The 21,313-nt window shown below is 33.1% G+C and overlaps 2 protein-coding genes across 2 annotated transcripts; one reads left to right on the top strand and one right to left on the bottom strand.

Annotated features, from left to right (window-relative positions):
* Positions 1 to 12,954: 12,954 nt before the first annotated feature.
* On the top strand, positions 12,955 to 15,073 carry LOC139872384 (exocyst complex component EXO70A1-like). The gene has a single exon (XM_071860243.1). It carries the CDS (start codon positions 13,072 to 13,074, stop codon positions 14,908 to 14,910), a length of 1,839 nt encoding a protein of 612 aa, XP_071716344.1. The 5' UTR covers positions 12,955 to 13,071; the 3' UTR covers positions 14,911 to 15,073.
* A 338-nt stretch (positions 15,074 to 15,411) lies between these two features.
* On the bottom strand, positions 15,412 to 20,207 carry LOC139871294 (uncharacterized). Its single transcript, XM_071859022.1, has 13 exons — positions 19,773 to 20,207; positions 19,195 to 19,344; positions 18,875 to 19,090; positions 18,492 to 18,581; positions 18,223 to 18,339; positions 17,856 to 18,125; positions 17,307 to 17,463; positions 17,126 to 17,203; positions 16,917 to 17,017; positions 16,646 to 16,816; positions 16,474 to 16,548; positions 16,262 to 16,372; positions 15,412 to 15,827 (listed from the first exon to the last, which is right to left on the bottom strand). Exons 1-13 carry the CDS (start codon positions 20,205 to 20,207, stop codon positions 15,510 to 15,512), a joined length of 2,289 nt encoding a protein of 762 aa, XP_071715123.1. The 3' UTR covers positions 15,412 to 15,509.
* Between the last annotated feature and the right edge of the window lie 1,106 nt (positions 20,208 to 21,313).

Here is a 21,313-nt window from a genome sequence, read left to right as displayed (position 1 = left end):
TTTTCGTTCTGATGACTCGTACGTTGTCACTCGACTTATGTCCCGGTTCCGGTTTCTCGAACGCATTTTCGTACGCTTAGAAAACTCGCAATTTACGTTTTGTGACTCGTACCTTTGTCAAAGTATAAACTTAAATTATCAATAAACTATATCATTAAAAGTGTATCTTAAACTTTCGAGTGTTTTGGTCATTTACTTCTATAAATCATTGTCTCGCTATTTGTTAATATATATATATATAATAACAAATCGTTTTATGACCAAGTTAATATATATTTTCAACATTCATAAACACGTTTTAAATATACGTCGCAAGTTATTCATACAATTAATATTCCAACTTATCATATATATTCAAATAAATATTTAAACCAATAAGTTTAATGTACGGTATCAAACAATTAATACATTGTTACGTTTTCAAGTTATAGTATATATATATATATATATATATATATATATATATATATATATATATATATATATATATATGTATCTATATACATATAATTGTTCGCAAATCGTCAAGAACAATCGAAAGGTATTTGAATATATGAAAGTAGTTCAAAAATTTTGAGATTCAGTTTTACAGACTTTGCTTATCGTATCGGAAATGTTAATCATACAAAGATTAAGTTTAAATTTGGTCAAAAATTTCCGGGTCATCACAGTACCTACCCGTTAAAGAAATTTCGTCCCGAAATTTGAGTGAGGTCGTCATGACTAACAATAAAAATATTTTCATGACGTATATGTGTTGATAAATAGAGTTTTATCACCGTTGAATAATATGGATAAAACAATCCGATTATTCGAAGCGTATGAGAGAAGTTATCGTAAAAGAGTGAAATGAAGAATAGAGATTCGTCTTAACTCTTGACATATTAACGATTGATTTCTGTAATTTAAGGAATAGAAAATCTTCATAATCTAAATAAGATTTGATTCTTCGGAATTTTAGGAAACTAAGATTTCTTTTGATTAAATGCGTAATTTGCCTCAATTGCCATGTTTAATATTTCGCTATAAATTGACCTCTTCCGTTTCATTATTTTCATCACTCTTACATCTTCTTCCTCATTTCCTATTTTCAAAATATTGTGAAAAATGCTTCATCCAGTTCTGATTCTTGATATACTCCTAACTTTCATATCTGTCATTCTTCTTTTTCATCTACCACCGGATGAAGTTATTTTCTTCTACCATTACCTTGGGGTTATAGTGTTTTTCATTCTCCCGTATATTTATATTGCAATATGCATTGATATACACGGTTTGTAATTTCTGGGTGGTTGTTGAGTTTTATATCTTCCCTTATATTTCAAAGTTCCTGCTTCTGTCTTCTATAATTATTGTCATCCCCAGTTAATACTCTGATTTATATATACTCCCATTGATATTTTGAAGCTTCATGCTTTTGTTTTATCTTCCCGACTTTAAATCAAGCGAATAATGGTCCAAAATTCGTAGGTATGAATTTCGGAATGAACATAATTAATGTTCTAAAAAAGAAACGGTAATAGCACAATCTGACTTGTCAAATTACCAGAATACCTCGAAAAAGACCGAATCATTAAGAAAATATTTTCTTGATAGTTTAGAGGTTAAATAGAATGAAAGAGTTATGTAACATGGATTATAATGAGGGTATGATCTGTGAACCTTTATCACGTTCCATTAGAAACTCAGCATGACTTACTGTAAAATAATCACGTTGATCAAGTGTCATTATATTATACTAACTCATGCTTCAGCTCCCAACACCACTTCAAAAATATTCATATTTTAAACTCGAAGGTTTCAGAATTTAGAAACTAAAATAGTTTCTTTTATGATGTAACACAGATATCATAAGGAGAAAATTGATTTTCGATAAGAATGATTATGGAATTATCTCCAGAAATACGGAGGATATTTATAATGAAAGATACGATGATATCTTAGAATTTCTAATATCAGAGGATGATGAAGAATATTGTCCGCAAGGGTTTAGATTCGGAAGCAAGGTATTCGTTAATGGCTTCAGCAGATACTGAATCATTTGGATTCTTTGAAGGCAGGTTTCGTCCTTGTAATTTATCCACAGCCTCCTTCATACTTTGCTCAATCCGTTTTTCAGTTCCAAACTTTCTCTTTTTCTGAGCTTTGCCAGCACACTATCCTTTATCATCAAACTTTTTACTGTTAAGGTCGTTTACAGTTTTTGCTGCTTTATCAGCATTTTTCAAGATTTCGAGAACTAGTTCGCGGTTTAAGGTGTTTTTCAGAAACTTCACATTCGAAGTCTGTAAGTCTTGAAGGTAAACGTTATATGTATATATATAACTGTTGGCGAAAAATTGCTACGAAATTCAAAAATACTGATTTGCTAATTCCTAGTAGTTGGTATGACAATTGTTGTTACAAGTTGTATATGGGTACTTGATAGAGTTTCAATGAATAATTATCGTGATTTTTCGGAGAGGCTTAATGATCAATGAAGTTGTTGATAAGTTTACTGCTAATGTGGTGGAATATGAAAGGTTCCCTGGTAACAATGATGAAGGGGTAATCGTTATAATAAGACTTATTCGAATGAACAATTGAAGGTGATTTGCTGGAGTGGTGACAAAACTGTCTATTTTGAAAAGGGATTGAAAAGTTATTTTAGCTAATAAATGCCAAAGGGTCTGACACGGATACGTGTTAAACTATGAGTTTGATTTCGAGGGTTTTTCAAGTACAAGACAGCGGTAACATGTGGTTGGATCATCATCTCGATGATTCATTATTTGAAGTGTCTTCAGGAATTTCGAGGGATTTGAACATAGATTGTAATCGTTAATATTCATATGATGTTCTAGGAATTTGAATGATACAAATACTTTTCTGGGTTCTATGATGTTCTAGCACAGTTTTGAAGTCAAAGTATAGCTTCGAAAGATGTAGAAATATAAGAATGATGTCTTTTGTTAAATCTTGACTTGGATTTTGATTTGTCAAAATCAAAATATGTAATCAAATTTGGATGAGGATGGTTGCTTTGATTTTTATAAAAGAATATATATTGTTGTGAAAGTAGTGAGTATAGTTGATGATTTGTTGAATCAGAATCGAAGAATGTAACATATTAATTGTGAATTTACATATTCCTCGGGTATTGCCTACCCGTTAAAATATTCTCACCATTAACAGTTTGTACAAAATAATTTTCTTAATTACAATCTTTATGAAAATATACCTATATATATAGTTTCCTTAGATGTAATCATGGATTTAATGAGTTAACATAATATTAATCTCATCTGTTTTTTGACTAAGACTAGAATATATAATCTCTAAAACTTTTAGAAACTACATATTCCCTGCAGAATATTTCTTTGATGAAGTTATGAATCAATACTTCATCGTTTGTTGTTGTTGATATTCCTTGGTATCTATGGTGCGTATGACGTTGATGTTCGAGGTACAGATTGTGATGTTGAGGTGTGGGATGTGGATGTTGTTGTTGGTGGTGGTAATGATACTGTTGGTATTGATGATGGTGGTACTGTTGATGCCGGTGATGCTGCTGGTGCTTGTAACCCTTGCACCATATTCTCTAAAGTCACTACCCGAGCGCGAATCTCGTTGACTTCTTCTATTACACCGGGATGATTGTTGGTTTGGACGAGTGGACGAATAAGATTTAGAATGTGAGATAGTATATTATCGTGATGAGATACTCTGGAAATGAGAGAGAAAATGGTGTCTCGAACAGGTTCGCCGGTAAGTGCTTCAGGTTCTTTGCCAAGAGGGCAATGTGGTGGATGGAAGAGATCGCCTTCTTCTTGTCTCCAATAATTAAGTAGGCTACGAACCCATCCCCAATTCATCCAGAATAGATGATGGCTAGTTGGTTGATCCATTTCGGTTACACTGTCTTCGGAATTCAGGTGAATATCCATATCAGAATAGCTGTCAGAGTTTAAGGAATTTGAACTAGATACGGGATCCATCTTGTATAATTAGGGAGATGATTTTTGATATGAATTAGATTATAGAATTTAGTTTGGTATTCTTCAATACATAATTTACATATGTATATATAATACCAAATTCCATAAATCACGGAGAAATTTTCGGAAGATGTCAGGAAAAGTTTACAGTAACAGATACTCTAAGATATGAATTTTTGTCTATACACTATTTATGCAATAAATGCAGGAAAACGTGTCTAGACTTAAGAATGATAAGCATGTAATTTCTGACAAGAAATGATAAGCAAAACTTTTAACATGCAGACACGGTCGAAGTCCAGACTTACTGATGCATCCTAACAACTATCAGTTAGACACACTCATGCAAGACCTGATTCACTAGGACCAACGCTCTGATACCAACTGTGACGATCGCTCCAAATCCATATGGACGAACACGTCATTCATTGATTTCATTGCGAGGTATTTGACCTCTATATGATACGTTTTGTAAACATTGCATTCTTTTCAAAAGGTACACAATAAATGAATATCAATTTCTAAGGTTTTCAACGTTTGATGATTTCTACATATAGACAATCACCATAAATAATAGTTTACCATAATACATCCGTTGACAATGAATTCAAAATAAGATACATGGTGATGATTTTGTGAATGCAAAGTTTTCTTGAATATAGCATGTATGACTCCATGCACATAGCTTGTATCACATATAAGCAAACAGCGGAAGACTTCTAGAAACCTGAGAATAAACATTCTTAAAAGTGTCAACACAAAGGTTGGTGAGTTCATAGTTTTAATGTTGCGCATAATCTGTATATAAAGGTGAATCACAAGTTTTCAGTTGTTTCATCCAGAAACGTTTATCAAAATATTCTACGAAATTGAGCACCCTGGTAACTAAACTTAACGTATATATATTTTATACCCTTTGTATAATCATCTTAATAATACACGCAAACCAACGTGTACGCTTCTCAAATAGCATACGTCCGTTAAAAGGCTGGCGCTCTAGCTCGGATGGGGATATCAAGCCCTATGGATCCATATACTACTACTCGCGCCCACCAGTTCTTATAACTGGCAGTTACTAGTTACCAAAGCTAAGGGATTTTTGGTTCAAACTCAGTGTAGAATTTAGTATGTACTTGTATCCATTGCGTTTAAAATAAATTGCATGTATTCTCAGCCCAAAAATATAGATTGCAAAAGCAATTAAAAAGGGAGCAAATGAAACTCACCTTAGCAGCACATAAGGTCATTCATCAAAAAGTGACAGTAACTCGGAATGCAAGATTAACCGTAGATCTCAACCTAGAGAACATATGTTGGTCAATACATGTCTAATAAACTAGGTTGGGTTATAGTGTATCACAATCCCAATGCTCGAGATCGACATACAAAAGGTATCAAAAGTCATTTCAAAAAGTCAATTTTGACAATTGTTCAACAAAACGAGACGTGCCTTATATAAGGATTCATTTACTTGGCTAGTAGTATTTTATCAATCTCATAAACAGGTTGTTTAAATATTAATTGCAGATTCAAAAGCAATTCCAATTAACGTCAATTATAATTCAGTTGACCATATCTTTTGATTCGTTCATCGAAATTACGCGATTTCTAAATGAAAAGTTATTGATTTTTCGTCAGCTTTCCGAAAACATGTATATCATATACCTTTTACCAGTAATATATGTATTTAATTCGTGATTCATTATAAACTGTTTAACGACGAAATTTAGCATACAAGCATGTATAAATATATACTCGAGCACTAGACATGTATACACTATTAATATATAAAAGATAAGATATGAATGCTCACGTATCAATATTGAGATTCAATATTGCAGGAAAGTACGTAGACGCAACAGAGATGATAAATACTAGGTTTGACTTGCGAACAATACCCATGAACAATACCCATAACCTCCATAGCTATAACCCATAATTTTCTTAGTTCTATCCCGTTTGAAGCTTGTTTTGAAAGTGACACGCTCATGACCTCGTCGTAATATTTTATGTATCATATTACTAAAAATATTAAGATTTAAGATTAATAATAATAATAATCTTAATAATAATAATATAATAATAATAATAATAATAATAATAATAATAATAATAATAATAATAATAATAATAATAATAATAATAATAATAATAATAATAATAATAATTATAATAATAATAATAATTATAATTATAATAAATAAATACTTAGGGAGTAATATAATTGTAAAAAAACTCGAGCAGAAACCTGGTATTTATAGCCATAATTCCTGATTCTGATGCTCATACGATCGCATGGGTTTTATGCCTATTTCTCATGCGATCGCATGGCCGTCAGATCCAGCTCACATATTTTTTGTTTTCTTGTTTGTCGACATAATTAAATATAATATATATAATATATATAATTTAAATAATTAATTATATATTATATTAAATTTATGTGCATAGTTGACTTGTAATTTTCGTTCCGATGACTCGTACGTTGTCACTCGACTTATGTCCCGGTTTCGGTTTCTCGAACGCATTTTCGTACGCTTAGAAAACTCGCAATTTACGTTTTGTGACTCGTACCTTTGTCAAAATATAAACTTAAATTATCAATAAACTATATCATTAAAAGTGTATTTAAACTTTCGAGTGTTTTGGTCATTTACTTCTATAAATCATTGTCTCGCTATTTGTTAATATATATATATATATATATATATATATATATATATATATATATATATATATATATATATATATATATATATATATATATATATATATATATATATATATATATATATATATATAATAACAAATCATTTTATAACCAAGTTAATATATATTTTCAACATTCATAAACACGTTTTAAATATACGTCGCAAGTTATTCATACAATTAATATTCCAACTTATCATATATATTCAAATAAATATTTAAACCAATAAGTTTAATGTACGGTATCAAACAATTAATACATTGTTACGTTTTCAAGTTATAGTATATATATATGTATCTATATACATATAATTGTTCGCAAATCGTCAAGAACAACCGAAAGGTATTTGAATATATGAAAGTAGTTCAAAAATTTTGAGATTCAGTTTTACAGACTTTGCTTATCGTATCGGAAATGTTAATCATACAAAGATTAAGTTTAAATTTGGTCAGAAATTTCCGGGTCATCACATCTCCCACACTTCATGTACCCTATTTACACTGCTGTACAATAATTTTTTCGGGTCTTACAATGTTCAAACGAGAACCACTAAAAAGGTGAGAACTGCGAGAACTATTTAATTTAATAGTTTTTATGCGTTTAAATGCAACAAATTACATGCAAATATCAATTAATGCATATATCATTAACAAACATATGTTCATTAGCTCAAATTACATGTGAAATTGTTAATTATATGAAACTGTTCACATGTTCGGAAACAAATATGCACATGTGAACGAGAAACTATATATTTAATTATATAGGTAAAATATAAGTGTTTTTCAACTCTTTTATGTTCATTCATACTCTTCATCAAGGTTTATGTGTGATTCAATCTAGTTATATGTGAAAATCTTTATAAATCAATTGTTCTCGCAGTTCTCGCCTTTTTTATAGTTCTCGTTTGAACTTTTGAATATATATATATATATATATATATATATATATATATATATATATATATATATATATATATATATTAGAGATTTACTATGCACAGTAATATTTTAATGTTAAAGGATATTTCCGTCTTTTTACACTATAAGATATTTTTATCGGTCTGAGTTTTATACAGACATTTCTCTCTACATCTATACTCCTAAAAATCTCTCTTCCTATCTCTTTCTTCAAAACCCAGATGACTCCCAACCTCTTCTACCTCTTTATTCAAAATCCAAACAACCCCAAACAATTTTTGATGATATTGTATTTCTCACAAACCATGAGGCCCTACCACCACCAATAAATTGTTATCGACTTTCCAAACATGGTCGTACAAATTTCAGCATATGTTACCTACTAACCGCGTACTTATGATGGAAGTACTCGATAAAGATATCTGGTCATCGGCGATGTAATCGATGGTGGTGGCGGCCAGATTTAGGAGGGAGAGGCGGTAGCCGTTATGACGGTATTTTTTTTTAAAGAGATGCAGTATTATATTATTATATGTCTTTTGAAAATTGTTTGCACAATAACCGACGATCCTTTAATGCTAAGATGATGATATATGCATATCCAAGTCACAAAAGTATAAGATTGGGGTGATTGAGGTTTTGGTTTCTTCGTTGGCGATTGCCCGAAGATAGCAATCAAAGGATTGCTTTACGCCACCGAGGGAATTGATACAACATGTGTTGTTGAATTGAGAGTGAATATTCAATGTGGATCATGCCCTACATTCCATTCTATTTGTAGGCGGGTTGGACCAGTTTTCTATGTCGTCCGCTCATTCCCAATGTATTTGGAATACTAGTTGACATTTCTTAAAATATACTTCTGCAGAGGAAAGTGATGTTGTTCATTTCCTTTGTTGTAAAAGCATGAAACCGAGCTAGAAACAGTTTGGCTAGCTTGACTTGTAATTGATCGAGGCTACACAGCTTCAAAACCAATGTTCTTGCTCTATGCAGAGTATTTCATGGACCTCGTTATTAGTACTTAATAATTTCCTTCGTGTAATATATTCGTACAAAGCAACTGTGATAATGTCAAAGCTAATGTGTACGGACCAAAGGTGAGGTACACTATCAAAAATAGAATATTCATCAACTTCCCAATTAAATTGCAAGTTACCACTTTTACAAGTTCAGCGTTAGGGAGTAAATTACAAACGCTATAAATATATATGAGGATAAAATGATTTTATTTTTGTGCATATTGGTGAAAAGTGATGAATGATTATCGTTCAGGATTGAATACATATAATATAATAATGTTAATAACTAAATTAAAATTAATAATACTAATAGTAAATAAATAATAAATAATATTAATAATTTAATAAATAAAATGAAAAGATAATGAATAGGATATTGCAAAAGGCAGCTGTACATCACACGTGCACAGCGGATTCAGAGAGATGGTGTCCCAATTCCTCGTGGAGGAGACGGAGTAGAGCAGAATCAAACTGCAACATATTAATTATTAATTTAATTTAATTTGACAACTAATACATTCATCATCACCCCCCTATAAAACCAATCTATCTTTTTCATTTTTCATTGCATTTGGCCAATTGGGACCACAAATATAAGTTCGTATTTTTTTTTTTTTTGAAAAAAACATCATCATCTAATAAGTAATGGATAATGATAATTGTGACGTGAAGAGTGAATGAGGAATACTTTTTGGATTATGACGTTAAAATGATAATGATGGGGAATGAAAGAGTTGTAATGAAGGGCGTTTGTAAGGAGGGTTGTTGAAAATTTCAGGTGATGTACTAATATTTAATTGTTATTTGAAGTGTAAATAATTAAAAATTGAAGAGAAAAAATAACTGTAACGAATCACAGACCGCCAACTCACCTCACTTCCTCTTCTTCTTAGCGTTTTTGGAACATCAACGTCTCACATTAATTTATCCACAAACGCCCCATTACAAGTATTTGTGGGGTGCTTGTGGTGACACATATGAAGAGTTAGGGGACAAACACCCCATTAATCTATGGTCTTAATTGAATTTTCTTTCTCCTTTAAAGTATTACTCCCTCCGTCCCTAAATTATTGTCCAGTATTTCATTTTGGGATGTCCCAAATTAATTGTCTACTTCCATAAATAGAAAGGAAAGGAGATATTTCATTGGTGGATCTGGAGAGAGAAGATATTTCATTGGTGGAGAAATAAAGTTAGTGGGATTTCCTAAAACTGTGTGTTTTTTGTCTGGGGACAATTAATCTGGGACGGAGGGAGTATTAAAGTTAAAATTTAGGGCAAACGGCCCAAAAAGATAACATAAGTTACCAAATTTGACAATCAAGGTAACCCTCAAATCGTGTAAGCCCGAAAGGATTTCAATTTAATTTTTGCGCTAGAAAAGGATTACGTGTTTAAAAATTTTAAAATTGAGGTAATATCAAAATCTAAAATCACGAATTACTTCAAATTGAGACTTGGAAGAGATTCGTAGTGCTTCGAATTGCATTTGTTGTGAAGCAAGTTGATCCAAAACATCACGAAATACAACGAATCGAGATGAACAAGTCGAATTATTCAAACGACTTGTTCATCTCGATCCGTTGTATTTCGTGATGTTTTGGATCAACTTACTTCACAACAAATGCAATTCGAAGCACTACGAATCTGTTCCAAGTCTCAATTTCAAGTAATTCGCGATTTTAGATTTTGATATTATCTCAATTTTAAAATTTTTAGACACGTAATCCTTTTCTTGCGCAAAAATTAAATTGCAATTCTTTTCGGGCTTGTGCAAATTGGGGGTTACCTTGATTGTCAAATTTGGTAACTTATGTTGCCTTTTTGGGCCATTTACCCACAAATTTACTATTAAAGGTGTATATGCATTTTTTTTAGAAGTAACAGATGTATATGAATGAAACTAACAGATCACTAAAAATGAAGTTTATAGCTAAAAGTCAGATCGTATATCTGCAAAGTTTAATCTCTTATAAACTATTATCATAACTCATAAGATTGTCACTTAAATACATTTATAAGCTACTTCAAGTAGCTTATTTTTCAAAATTTATGTTTTTAATAAAAAAATTTTATAAGTTCCTATCAAACAATGCTAGTAGCTCTCATAAAGAAAAAAATTACTTAACTTTTCATAAGCTATTATAAATTTACCGTCAAACACACTCTAAGTTAATATTATTATTCGTCTCATTATAAATGTTTTCTTTATGACCGGTTTTTTTGGTTTTAATAACGGATCTTCGGTCCAGCGGTACCGCGGTTACACTTGTGTACTCGCAGGGCTAGAGGTCTCGGGTTCGAACCTCGTCACCCGCTCTAGGAATTGAAATATATTCCTTGAAGGTGGCTCAAAGGGAAGGTTTTACCGGCCCGCTCCGGGACTAAGGTCCGGCCCGCCTGCCCCTCGGGATGGTTTAAGGGTCGGATCCTCAGAGTGTGGTTCGGGTTTCCTGCCCGAAAGCGCGTGTGTGTGTGTGCAAATGATGACTAGGCTTCGGTCCGGACTGATGCAAGCTTGCCTTTCAAAAAAAAAAAAAATAGTTGTGTAATGGTCGTCTATGCATAACATTAGGACCATGTTTGGGATCATGTTTGGCAACAAATTTTTTGGAGCTTTTAGCTTTTATGAAAAACTCGTATTAAATAAAAAGTTCTGTTTGGTTGCAAGAGCTTAAAGTTTTATAAGGGTGTGAAAAAGCTAAAAGATAAAAGCTACTAGAAATAGCGTTTAGCTTTTAGCGTCAAACTTTTTGTTATTTTACTATTTATTTTAACAGTTTCAGCTACTTTGCTAAACAACTAGATACATATAAAAAGCTAACAGCTATCAGCTACCAGTTACATGCTACCAACTAACAGCTATTAGCTAACAACTACAAGCTAATTTCGCCGAACAAATCCATTTAATACAGACGTTTATATTTCAAGGTTTATTTTCTTTACATGAAAATGTAGCTTTGACGTGCTTACGATGGATAAGAATGCTTAGTTGTAACGTACTACAACTTTACATGTGAATTATCGGGTTTTAAGGCGGAATACCCTCAGGATCTTACTCTTCAACTCCACTATTTTTCATTTTTTTTCACATGGGAGGTGATCCCCACACACCACTTTTTGATTAATGTACATTTTTGTCTCATAAACTTACAGTTATGTTCCTAGATTAATCTATAAAGTTGAACTTATATTATTAATTTAGTAAGTTGAACTTATATTATTATTGTAAGTATAACTAAAGATAAAATAGATAATTAAGTGTACGTAAATCATAAATTGATGTGTAACGATTACCTTCCTTTTCACATGACTTACCCTCTTCTCCTTTCTTCACTATAAAATAACTTTACCCGATAAACATGTGTACTCAGAGTTTTGTCTATAGTAATTTATCTATTATTATTTTTAAACAATCAAATGTTAGATATACAAAAATTTTCATCTATAATGATCATATATATATAAATCAGACATTTTTAAATATGTGCACAAATATATATACAATTTAACATGATTTAAAATTTTGAAAGGACCAACTAGTGACTATGGCAAGTCATGTTGGAGAGTATTGAAAACAACAAGCATAACGTTGATCTGCGTTATGCTGCGGACGAGAAGTTTTTCATTGTACATAAATTATATGTTTTAAATTAAAATATGTTTTCGTTAATAACCTTAACGTAACAAAAATACAATATTCCATTAAAAGACCAAACCAACTTAATTTAATGGTCAAAAACTAAACTAATAAAAAACAACACAATTTGAATACTTTTTGTTAAATAACTAGTAAAATCCATTGCACTATCTTCTTCATGAAATTATTGTAAATAAATATATGCGGTATGCCATTTACACATTCAATCACATATTCGAATTGTTCTGAAATTGTAGTAGGAGTCATCCAATTATCCTATCTTATATTTCAAGAAAAACAAATAGAATACATTATAAACGTTAGCTAACATGCAAACATAAAAAATAATAAGACTTACAAATCGAAAAACAAACACAGCTATTGTAATTCCTAACGTATAAAAGTATTTACATAAGTTTTGATCGATGTGCCCCACTATTTTATTCACGTTATGATATACTCAAGTACATTATATTTATTTATTTATCTTATTTTATTTTATACTTCACCACTTCACCAATAATGTAACGTTTACATTAACAATCCCATTAATCTCTAATTTATATTTAAATATAATATAATTCCCTCGAATTTAATCATGCCAGAATCATTTGTCTTTTAATCATTTTTTAAAGTCTCATGCATTAATAACTTCTGTCCTCACCATCCTCCTTTACGAATTTTGCACAAACTCACAAAAACATCATTCACAGATCCAAATCCCCTCATCACCTTTCCATTTCACCCAAACAAAAACAACTTAACAATTTCTCTTTTTCTTCACTTTATCATCATTATCGTTATGGAACCGCCGGGGACAGACAGCTCAGCTGCCGAACAAATCATCCTCCGGTGGGACTCAACGGCGTCAGAAGACGCCAGATATCGAATGATATTCGAAGGTGATCGAGACGAAATCAACCGTTATTTACAAGCTGTAGATCAAATCCAACGATCTATGGACTCGACTACTTTATCTGAAAATCAGTCAACGAAAGTCAACAACGCAATCCAGATCGCTATGGCTCGTTTAGAAGACGAATTTCGTAATATTCTTATCACGAACTCGACTCCGATTCAGACCGATCCACTCACTGACTCAGTTTTAACTCCGCGAACCACTCCGAGAACTAGCAGTTGTCGGAGTAATTCACCGGAGCACGAACACGATACCGAAAAACGAACCGAATCGATATCTAGAATCACTTCAGCTTCATTTACAGAACGTAACGAACGCAGCGCCACGTTTGCGAGCTGTAGATCTATGAATAGCATTCGCGAACAAGATCTGATACCTACTGAAAGTGTATCAGATCTACGCGCGATTGCGGAGCGTATGATCGCAGCTGGTTATTTCAGAGAGTGTGTTCAGGTGTACGGAAGTGTACGGAAATCTGTTGTTGACGGAAGCTTTAAAAAGCTCGGAGTCGAAAAATTAAGCATAGGTGATATTCAACGCCTCGAATGGGAGGCGTTGAACGCTAAAATCGGGCGTTGGATACGAGCTGCAAAAGTTTGTATCAGAGTTTTGTTTCCTAGTGAGAAGAAGCTTTGCAAGCAAATTTTTGAAGATCTCGGAACGACAAATGCGGATGACGTTTGTTTCATGGAAACCGTTAAGTCTCCGGCGACTCAGTTGTTTAATTTTGCGGAGGCGATTAGTATAAGCAGGAGGTCTCCGGAGAAACTGTTTAAAATTCTGGATTTACATGACTCGTTACTTGATTTATTGCCTGATATTGATGACGTGTTCGATTCGAAACCGGCTGAATCGATTAGGATTCAGGCACCGGAGATACTTTCACGATTAGCGGAAGCGGCTAGAGGAATGTTAACAGAGTTTGAAAATGCGGTCCTTCGAGAACCTTCTAGGGTTCCGGTTCCTGGAGGTACGATTCATCCGTTAACAAGGTATGTAATGAATTACATAAGTTTGATTTCCGATTACAAGTTAACATTAGGTGAATTAATCGTTTCGAAACCGGCAACCGGATCTAGACATTGTGATTCCACGGCACCGGAAATGGATTTTAGTGATCACGAAGGGCAATCGCCTTTAGCTCTGCATTTGATCTGGATAATCGCGATATTACAGTTTAATTTAGAGGGGAAATCGAAACATTATAAAGACAATTCATTAGCTCATTTGTTCATTATGAATAATGTTCATTACATTGTTCAAAAGATCAAAGGGTCTATGGAATTAAGAGAATTAATCGGAGACCAGTACTTAAGAACCCTAACCAGGATCTTTAGACAGGCAGCCACGAATCACCAACGAGCGACGTGGATTGGGGTATTACATTGTCTGCGAGATCAAGGGTTACATTCAACCGGAAGTTTTTCGTCTGGTGTTTCAAAGAGTGCGTTAAGAGAGCGATTCAAATCGTTCAATGCCATATTTGATGAAGTGCATAGGACACAAGCGTTATGGTTAGTCCCCGATGAGCAACTTCGTGAGGAGTTAAGGATCTCGATATTGGAGAAACTGGTCCCTGCTTATCGTTCGTTTATTGGGAGATACGGGAATCATATATCGGATAATTATATCAAGTACACGGTTGAAGATCTTGAAAATGCTGTTTTGGATTTGTTTGAAGGGTATGCAGTTTCTCAACACTCTAGAAGAAGATCACAATGAGGGAAAAACAAAATATATTGTAGGATACAGTTTTTTGATTATTTTTTTGGGTATAAAAAGATGAAACCTGATAGTCTCTTCTCCCCTGTAATCCTGTTGTCTGTTCATTTATTTATTCAGATTTTTGTTTCTGGTTTGTTCTTGATGAACATTCGCGCAGACTGATATCTAATTAGCATAAAACTGAGTGTTTGTGCTCAACTTTCTAATGTTACTTGCTTCTTGCATAGCTTCTTTCACTGCTCCTTTATATGTTGTTGCTACAAATATGGAGTCATTTATTAGCAATAAAGGTCTGTATGCTGAATATTGAAGACTGTTTGTTTTTATGTGTGCAAAATAACTTAATCATGTCTGTAGCACTAAGAAGCTGCGAGTTTGCAGACTGAATAAGACATTATTTATCTTATGTTTTCAAAAAATAAACAAATAGTCTGGAATAAAAATGTCCGAGGGCACTCAGACATAAAACATAATAAGATGACTAAAAACAAACAACACCTAAATGTTTTGTTATTGATCGTATATTATTGTCATTATACATGTATATAAATGTATATAATTTTAATTGTATACGACGAGTACATTGGTTTTGATTTTTAGCACAAATCGGAGCATGTATCACACAAATCGCAACAACAATCAAGAAGTTCGAGACACGCAAGAGCAGCGCAAAGTTCAGCAATAGCAAGAGAAATTTGTGAGTTTCTGACTTTAGACAAGCACTTTAAACAACCATAAGTATCCAGTAATTCGTAACACGTTGATGCAGCCTTCCTCACGAGTTTTTCAGCTTCGTTTAACTTTTCTTCTTCGACTCCAGAAGGAAGATTTTCAGCAGTCGCCTTCAAGTTACCAAATCCAACACATACATTTCTTAGGCGTATCTTCTTCCGATTCATCAATTTTGAACATTTCTGCAATTCAACATATAAATTTTTACAATTAGTAAAAAATACTGAATTTGATAGTAAGTTCTCGGTAACAAGTAAAATGAACTGTCAAGAAGTGTTCAACCTTACTATATTTACTTGTAACTTGGAATTTAAGCAATATTTTTGTGATATGTTTTCATCCTCATGGTGGGTTATATTATAAATATTTGTACCCGGTAATTTTTTCATTTGTGTTAACATAAAATAAATTAAGGAGAAAAATGGGTCTCGACCCAAATCGACCCAAAAGAATGAAATAAAAAAATGGGTCTCAACCCAATATGACCCGACCAGGGTCTCGAACAGATCCGTTCGACCCATTTAAAAGCTGACCCATTTCGATCCAAACTCATTTGATCCTTGATCCGATCTGACCCGACCCAAAGCGTTCGCCATATTGAAGTATAGGTGTATACCTCATCATCTTGTATAACTGATTTGAGGAGCGGTTTTGCTTTATCATTCTGATCTAGAATCATGAGCGTATGTTCAGAAGGTACTCCTCTCTGAATGCTCATTTTGGCAACCTACATTCACAAAATCAACATTACATAGTTGCTAAGTTATGGCCTTACAATTTCAACAACATCAAAAAAATTAAATAAAAAATAAAAAAGAGTCCATGCACCATTTTCTCCAGACATGTGTTTTTGTCTAACCATGCCTGTGCGGTGAGTATATCGATCTCTCTTTTAGCACATATCTGTAAACAGAAAGTAACTGTAATAACTGAAAGAAATAAAGCATCCAACTTTAAGACTTTTAAGTATGTAACCCTAAGAAAAAGTTCAAATATTTACCATGTCCAAGTTTACATCCCCTTTATTTCTTACTTTGACATCAATCACATAACTACTTCGATCCGCCAATAAACCTCTAACTTTCACGATGTCTGGAAACTTCCCTTGGTAACGACCCGACACTATTAACGGGCGTCTATAAAGCAAATCTGGAATACGAGATGGGTACAACTGCAACAAACATATAAGAAAATAATATAGATACATGAGCTAGACGTTAAATAGAAAATGAAATTAACGAAAAAATTAGTGAAAAAATACTTAAATGCACCTCAAATGATTTTAGATTTTCCAAAGCATCAATGGTTACATTTGTTAGCATAGGCGATAAGGCATTATCAAACAGCAGTTGCAGTTGATCACTAATTGATTCTGGAACAAAAAAAATGTCGATAAAAATAGAATTAGTATCAAGCTAGACAAGATTATTTGAATTACTAATACTAAGATTAACCATGGCATTTAATGAAATTAACTGACCTACATCATATGCAGCATCATAATATCCCCTACCCATATGTGCAAGCATTTGCAAGAAATAATGATTACAGTATGAACCTGCAAATGAAAAATACATACCTTCAGTAAAACGAAAGATCATTCATATTTATTTACAAATTAAAACAAGAATATTAACTACAGATTAAATGAAAATTTTGACCTATGCCAAATGTGCAAATTCGAGGAGAACTTATGCTTCCGTACACAAGGTTGCATTTGATCATATTACTAATATCTAGTTCATCATCAACGCTTCCATCAGTAATAACGAAAATGATAGGCATCGACTCACCCATTTTCCCAACCATGTCAATTGCCTGAATATCAAATTATGTATGTGTGAAAGGAAATGTGTATAATCAACAAGTCAACGCAAGTCAAAGTTAGTTCAGGGGTCACTTTAATATTTATGAAAGTGCAGGGGTGTAATATGTAAATAGTTCGTTTACATGGAAATAGCTGTTACAGTTAGTTATATTCTGTTACAGTATAGTGAGTATAAAAGGCTAGATGGTGTTATAACCATAACCATATATATAATATAATTGAGTAATGACTAGAGGGTGCGCATAATGCGCAATTCACCCGGTACCAGGTCTCGCGCTCGGGGGGCTTGATTACCCGAGGTTTTACCTTCTATGGGGGAGCCAATGTGCTCGTTCATAGGAGGGTTTCCTCGCTTACCCAAAAATATAATTGAGTAATTTACCTGTTTTAATGGAGACATAAGGTTGGTACCTCCTTCAGCAACCAAGTCATTCCACATCCATTCGGTTGCATTTGTGATAGTTTCTTCTGTTGCAAATTCTAACGAAGATGAGAATGACTTAATGCGATTATTAAACACTATGATATTAAACGAATCTTCTTGATCAAGTCTCGTTAGGGAGCTTGTGATTGCACATATCGTATTCTCAAGAGGAGCATCTCGCATGCTTCCACTTATGTCTACTAAAAATACCACTTCCTTTTTGAAATCCTGATAAAAATTCACTAAAAGTTGTGTTATTATCAACCACAAATGATTGACATGAGAATTATTATGAGTTAACGATGTCGTAAATTCGTCAAGTGACCTTTTTAAAGTTGTTATCCGCAGGGAAAATATAAAAGTAAAACATATCTCTCTGATCAAAATCATATGGAAATGGATGCTGCAGAATCAAACCACCAACCGTCTCGTTTGAACATACCTAAAAATATGTAGCCAAACTTAGTACCAAATATAAAGATAATGTTTTTTTTATGACCCGAACTAAACAATTTTATGACACAAGATCATGTTTTTTTTTTTTTTTTGGGAAAAATTACAGAATAAGATCATATGATCTATTTGAAAACTTACAGAATAAGTGAAATGGAAGTCTTGAGTTGACCATTTCGAAACTTCTGCCTCATAAGCGAAGCTTGCTTCCCCTGCGTGTTGCCGCACCTCCTTTCAAAGGTTAATTCAAAAGAGATAATAACACCAAATTAATCATGTTAGATTTCAACATAAAAAATACCCCACAATAGTAAACATATAAGGTTTTCCTTGTTCACGCTAATCAGGTTAGGGAAGTATATTATTACTCAGATGTGCATGGCCTAATCGGGTTATCCCGTGACCGCATCTGACCGTTTTCACCATCCACCCCAAAAATATGCTGTCATTGAGGTTTGAGTCTGACCTCTTGTGAATATATCAGGACCTAATGAACGAATTTCAAGAGAATTTTCGGTCAATACCTTTAAAGGATGACTAGCAAATTTGCACGTGACGTTACACTCGGTACCAGAGTTGACATTTAGCAGAACTTTTTGCCGTTTAGTAATAGTCTTATCCGAAGACGAAACATAATTAGGGAAAGTAAAAGGCACATTGAGACAGAACTCATGATCACCTTGATACAACAATTTTTGAGACCATCTTACTTTAACATGAATCATAGATCCTCCTTCAACCTTGATATTTCATTAAATATAATTCAGCAAGTAAATTTGTCAACAAAATAAACGATAAAACCATATATATTAGAAAGTTTCAAGGAACAACGTTTAGGCGAAACCTGAGGGACTTTTAGTGTGTATGTGTTGCGTTTCATCATGAACCCGTCTGTTTTGGTTACTCGGTCTGAATCTTTTTCCTGTTCTGGAATAATCAGTTTAGTAAAATATGATCGTCTGTTGGTCTCAACGTTGAAGTCTAGAATCGAACCCTGTTTATACAAACCATGTTTCGTTTTAGTAATCAGATCAGGAAAATTTGATTAATAGGGATAAAAAAGAACTGATCTGACATATTAGAATACGAAGTGTCGTGATGGTCTATTTTTCAGTATCCATTTCAAAGTCTAAAAAGGGCTTTCAAATTAATAAATTGGAGTGGTTCGGTGTTTATTTTTCAAAGTCTTGTTGACAGAAAATATTACATGGACCAATAAGAAAAATAGAATAGGTAAAATAAGAATAGAAAAACCTTGATATTTGGCGTCTATTTCCAGACTTTTGAAATGGACACCGAAATCGACTTTGAGGCGGTGTTGATGGACAGTCGATTTGGGTGTCCATTTTCAAAAATGCTGAAATCGACCTAACGACACCTGGTGCTTTTAGGGATAGCACATACATAAGTTAAGAAATTTACCAGCTCGCCCAAAGGAATTGCGATACGACAATCACAACATGCACTTTTCGTTACACAATACAAATACCAAACACCCATAACCGTAACAAACGCAGTGTCCAAATAACATTCAACGTTCATTGAAATCCCATGCATTTGAAGAGGGATCAATGCAGGCGGATTACAACGTCCATGAACATGAGGCTGATAACTCGTGATATCAGGATTATCAACGATATTAGGATCGGTAATAACTGCATAAACCATGGGCCCCGTTGGATGATGCTTATCCGGCAACTTAAAGGACGATGACATGGTTGAACACGTTGATAGTGTCTTGGACATTGAAGCCGGTTTTGGAGCAGTCATTGAAGTAGTACCATCTTTTCCGTAGTATATTCGTTTCGATAACTTGAGTCCCATTTCGACTGATTTCGAGAACTCGTCAGCTCCCATTTTTGTAGAACAGAATGTAAACTGGATTTTGTTTGTTGATGTTATGTTTGCTACAATATGAGATGAAGGCTATACGGATAAATGAGTTTATATACTCTTTGAAGTTCAGCTAGTTTGATACAAAAAATATAATTTTTGTTTCACAAATACATTTAGTTATATTAGTTTTGTAGATATGTTTTGTTTGGTTATTTGTATATATAATTTTAGTTAAAAATCGGTATATAATACGGAGTATTAAGGATTTTCTAACAACAGCTCTAAAGGGCTAGGGAAAGGTGTATAAAAGTTTTGTACGTAATATTTATTTATTTAATTTTAAGTAACGGTTATGAAATTTTACTAAGACTTTTATACACTTTAAACGTCAACTTTTAGAGCATTCGTTAATTATCTCGTTTTGGGAGTTGTATGATAGAATAGTAACACGACCCACTCTCATGTTAGGTTCCTAAAGGCTAAAGATATTTGTATATTGAATTTTGAAACAAAATAGAATAAAAATAATGTGGTCATTAAATAGACTTTCTATAAAATAACAAACGTTACTACATAATTTATGTAACATATATTTTAAATAATGAATAATAATCTTAATATCATGTGGTCACTAAATATAGTTTCCTTAAGTAATAAAAGACATAATATTGGGTACGTTGTATTTGGGCAACTAATTGCTGCAATGAACAAGATCCCAAAACCATAAGACATGTATACAAAATTCTGAACCGTTAATTGGAAGGACAATTTTGCCGGTGAAATGAAAATTTCTGAAACTGAGTCCCATTTTAAGCTAGGTTTGCTTATATGGCTATGATTCATTGATCACCTGAGAAAAATATGTGTTGTCAATGTTTTGTGGCATTGTTGTAAACGACGTCTGTTGCGTCCGTTGCGACGCCCATTGCGGCATTTTGGTGACTAGCCCGTCTCGACCTCGTCCCGTCTTCTAATAAGTCGGTCAACGGTCAACACCTAAAATATGTGTATATATATAATTATATATATATAACTCAAAGTCAATCAATGTCGGTCTCGACCCCGTCTTGACGTTTTAAGGTCACGACCGTGTCAACCCGTCTCGCGTCTTTTTCAACCTTGTTTTG

This window comes from Rutidosis leptorrhynchoides, chromosome 10 (genome assembly GCF_046630445.1).
Source record: "Rutidosis leptorrhynchoides isolate AG116_Rl617_1_P2 chromosome 10, CSIRO_AGI_Rlap_v1, whole genome shotgun sequence".
Classification (NCBI taxonomy): Eukaryota; Viridiplantae; Streptophyta; class Magnoliopsida; order Asterales; family Asteraceae; genus Rutidosis; species Rutidosis leptorrhynchoides.
Note: the sequence above shows the minus strand (reverse complement) of the source record. Positions and strands in the feature narration are given on the sequence as shown.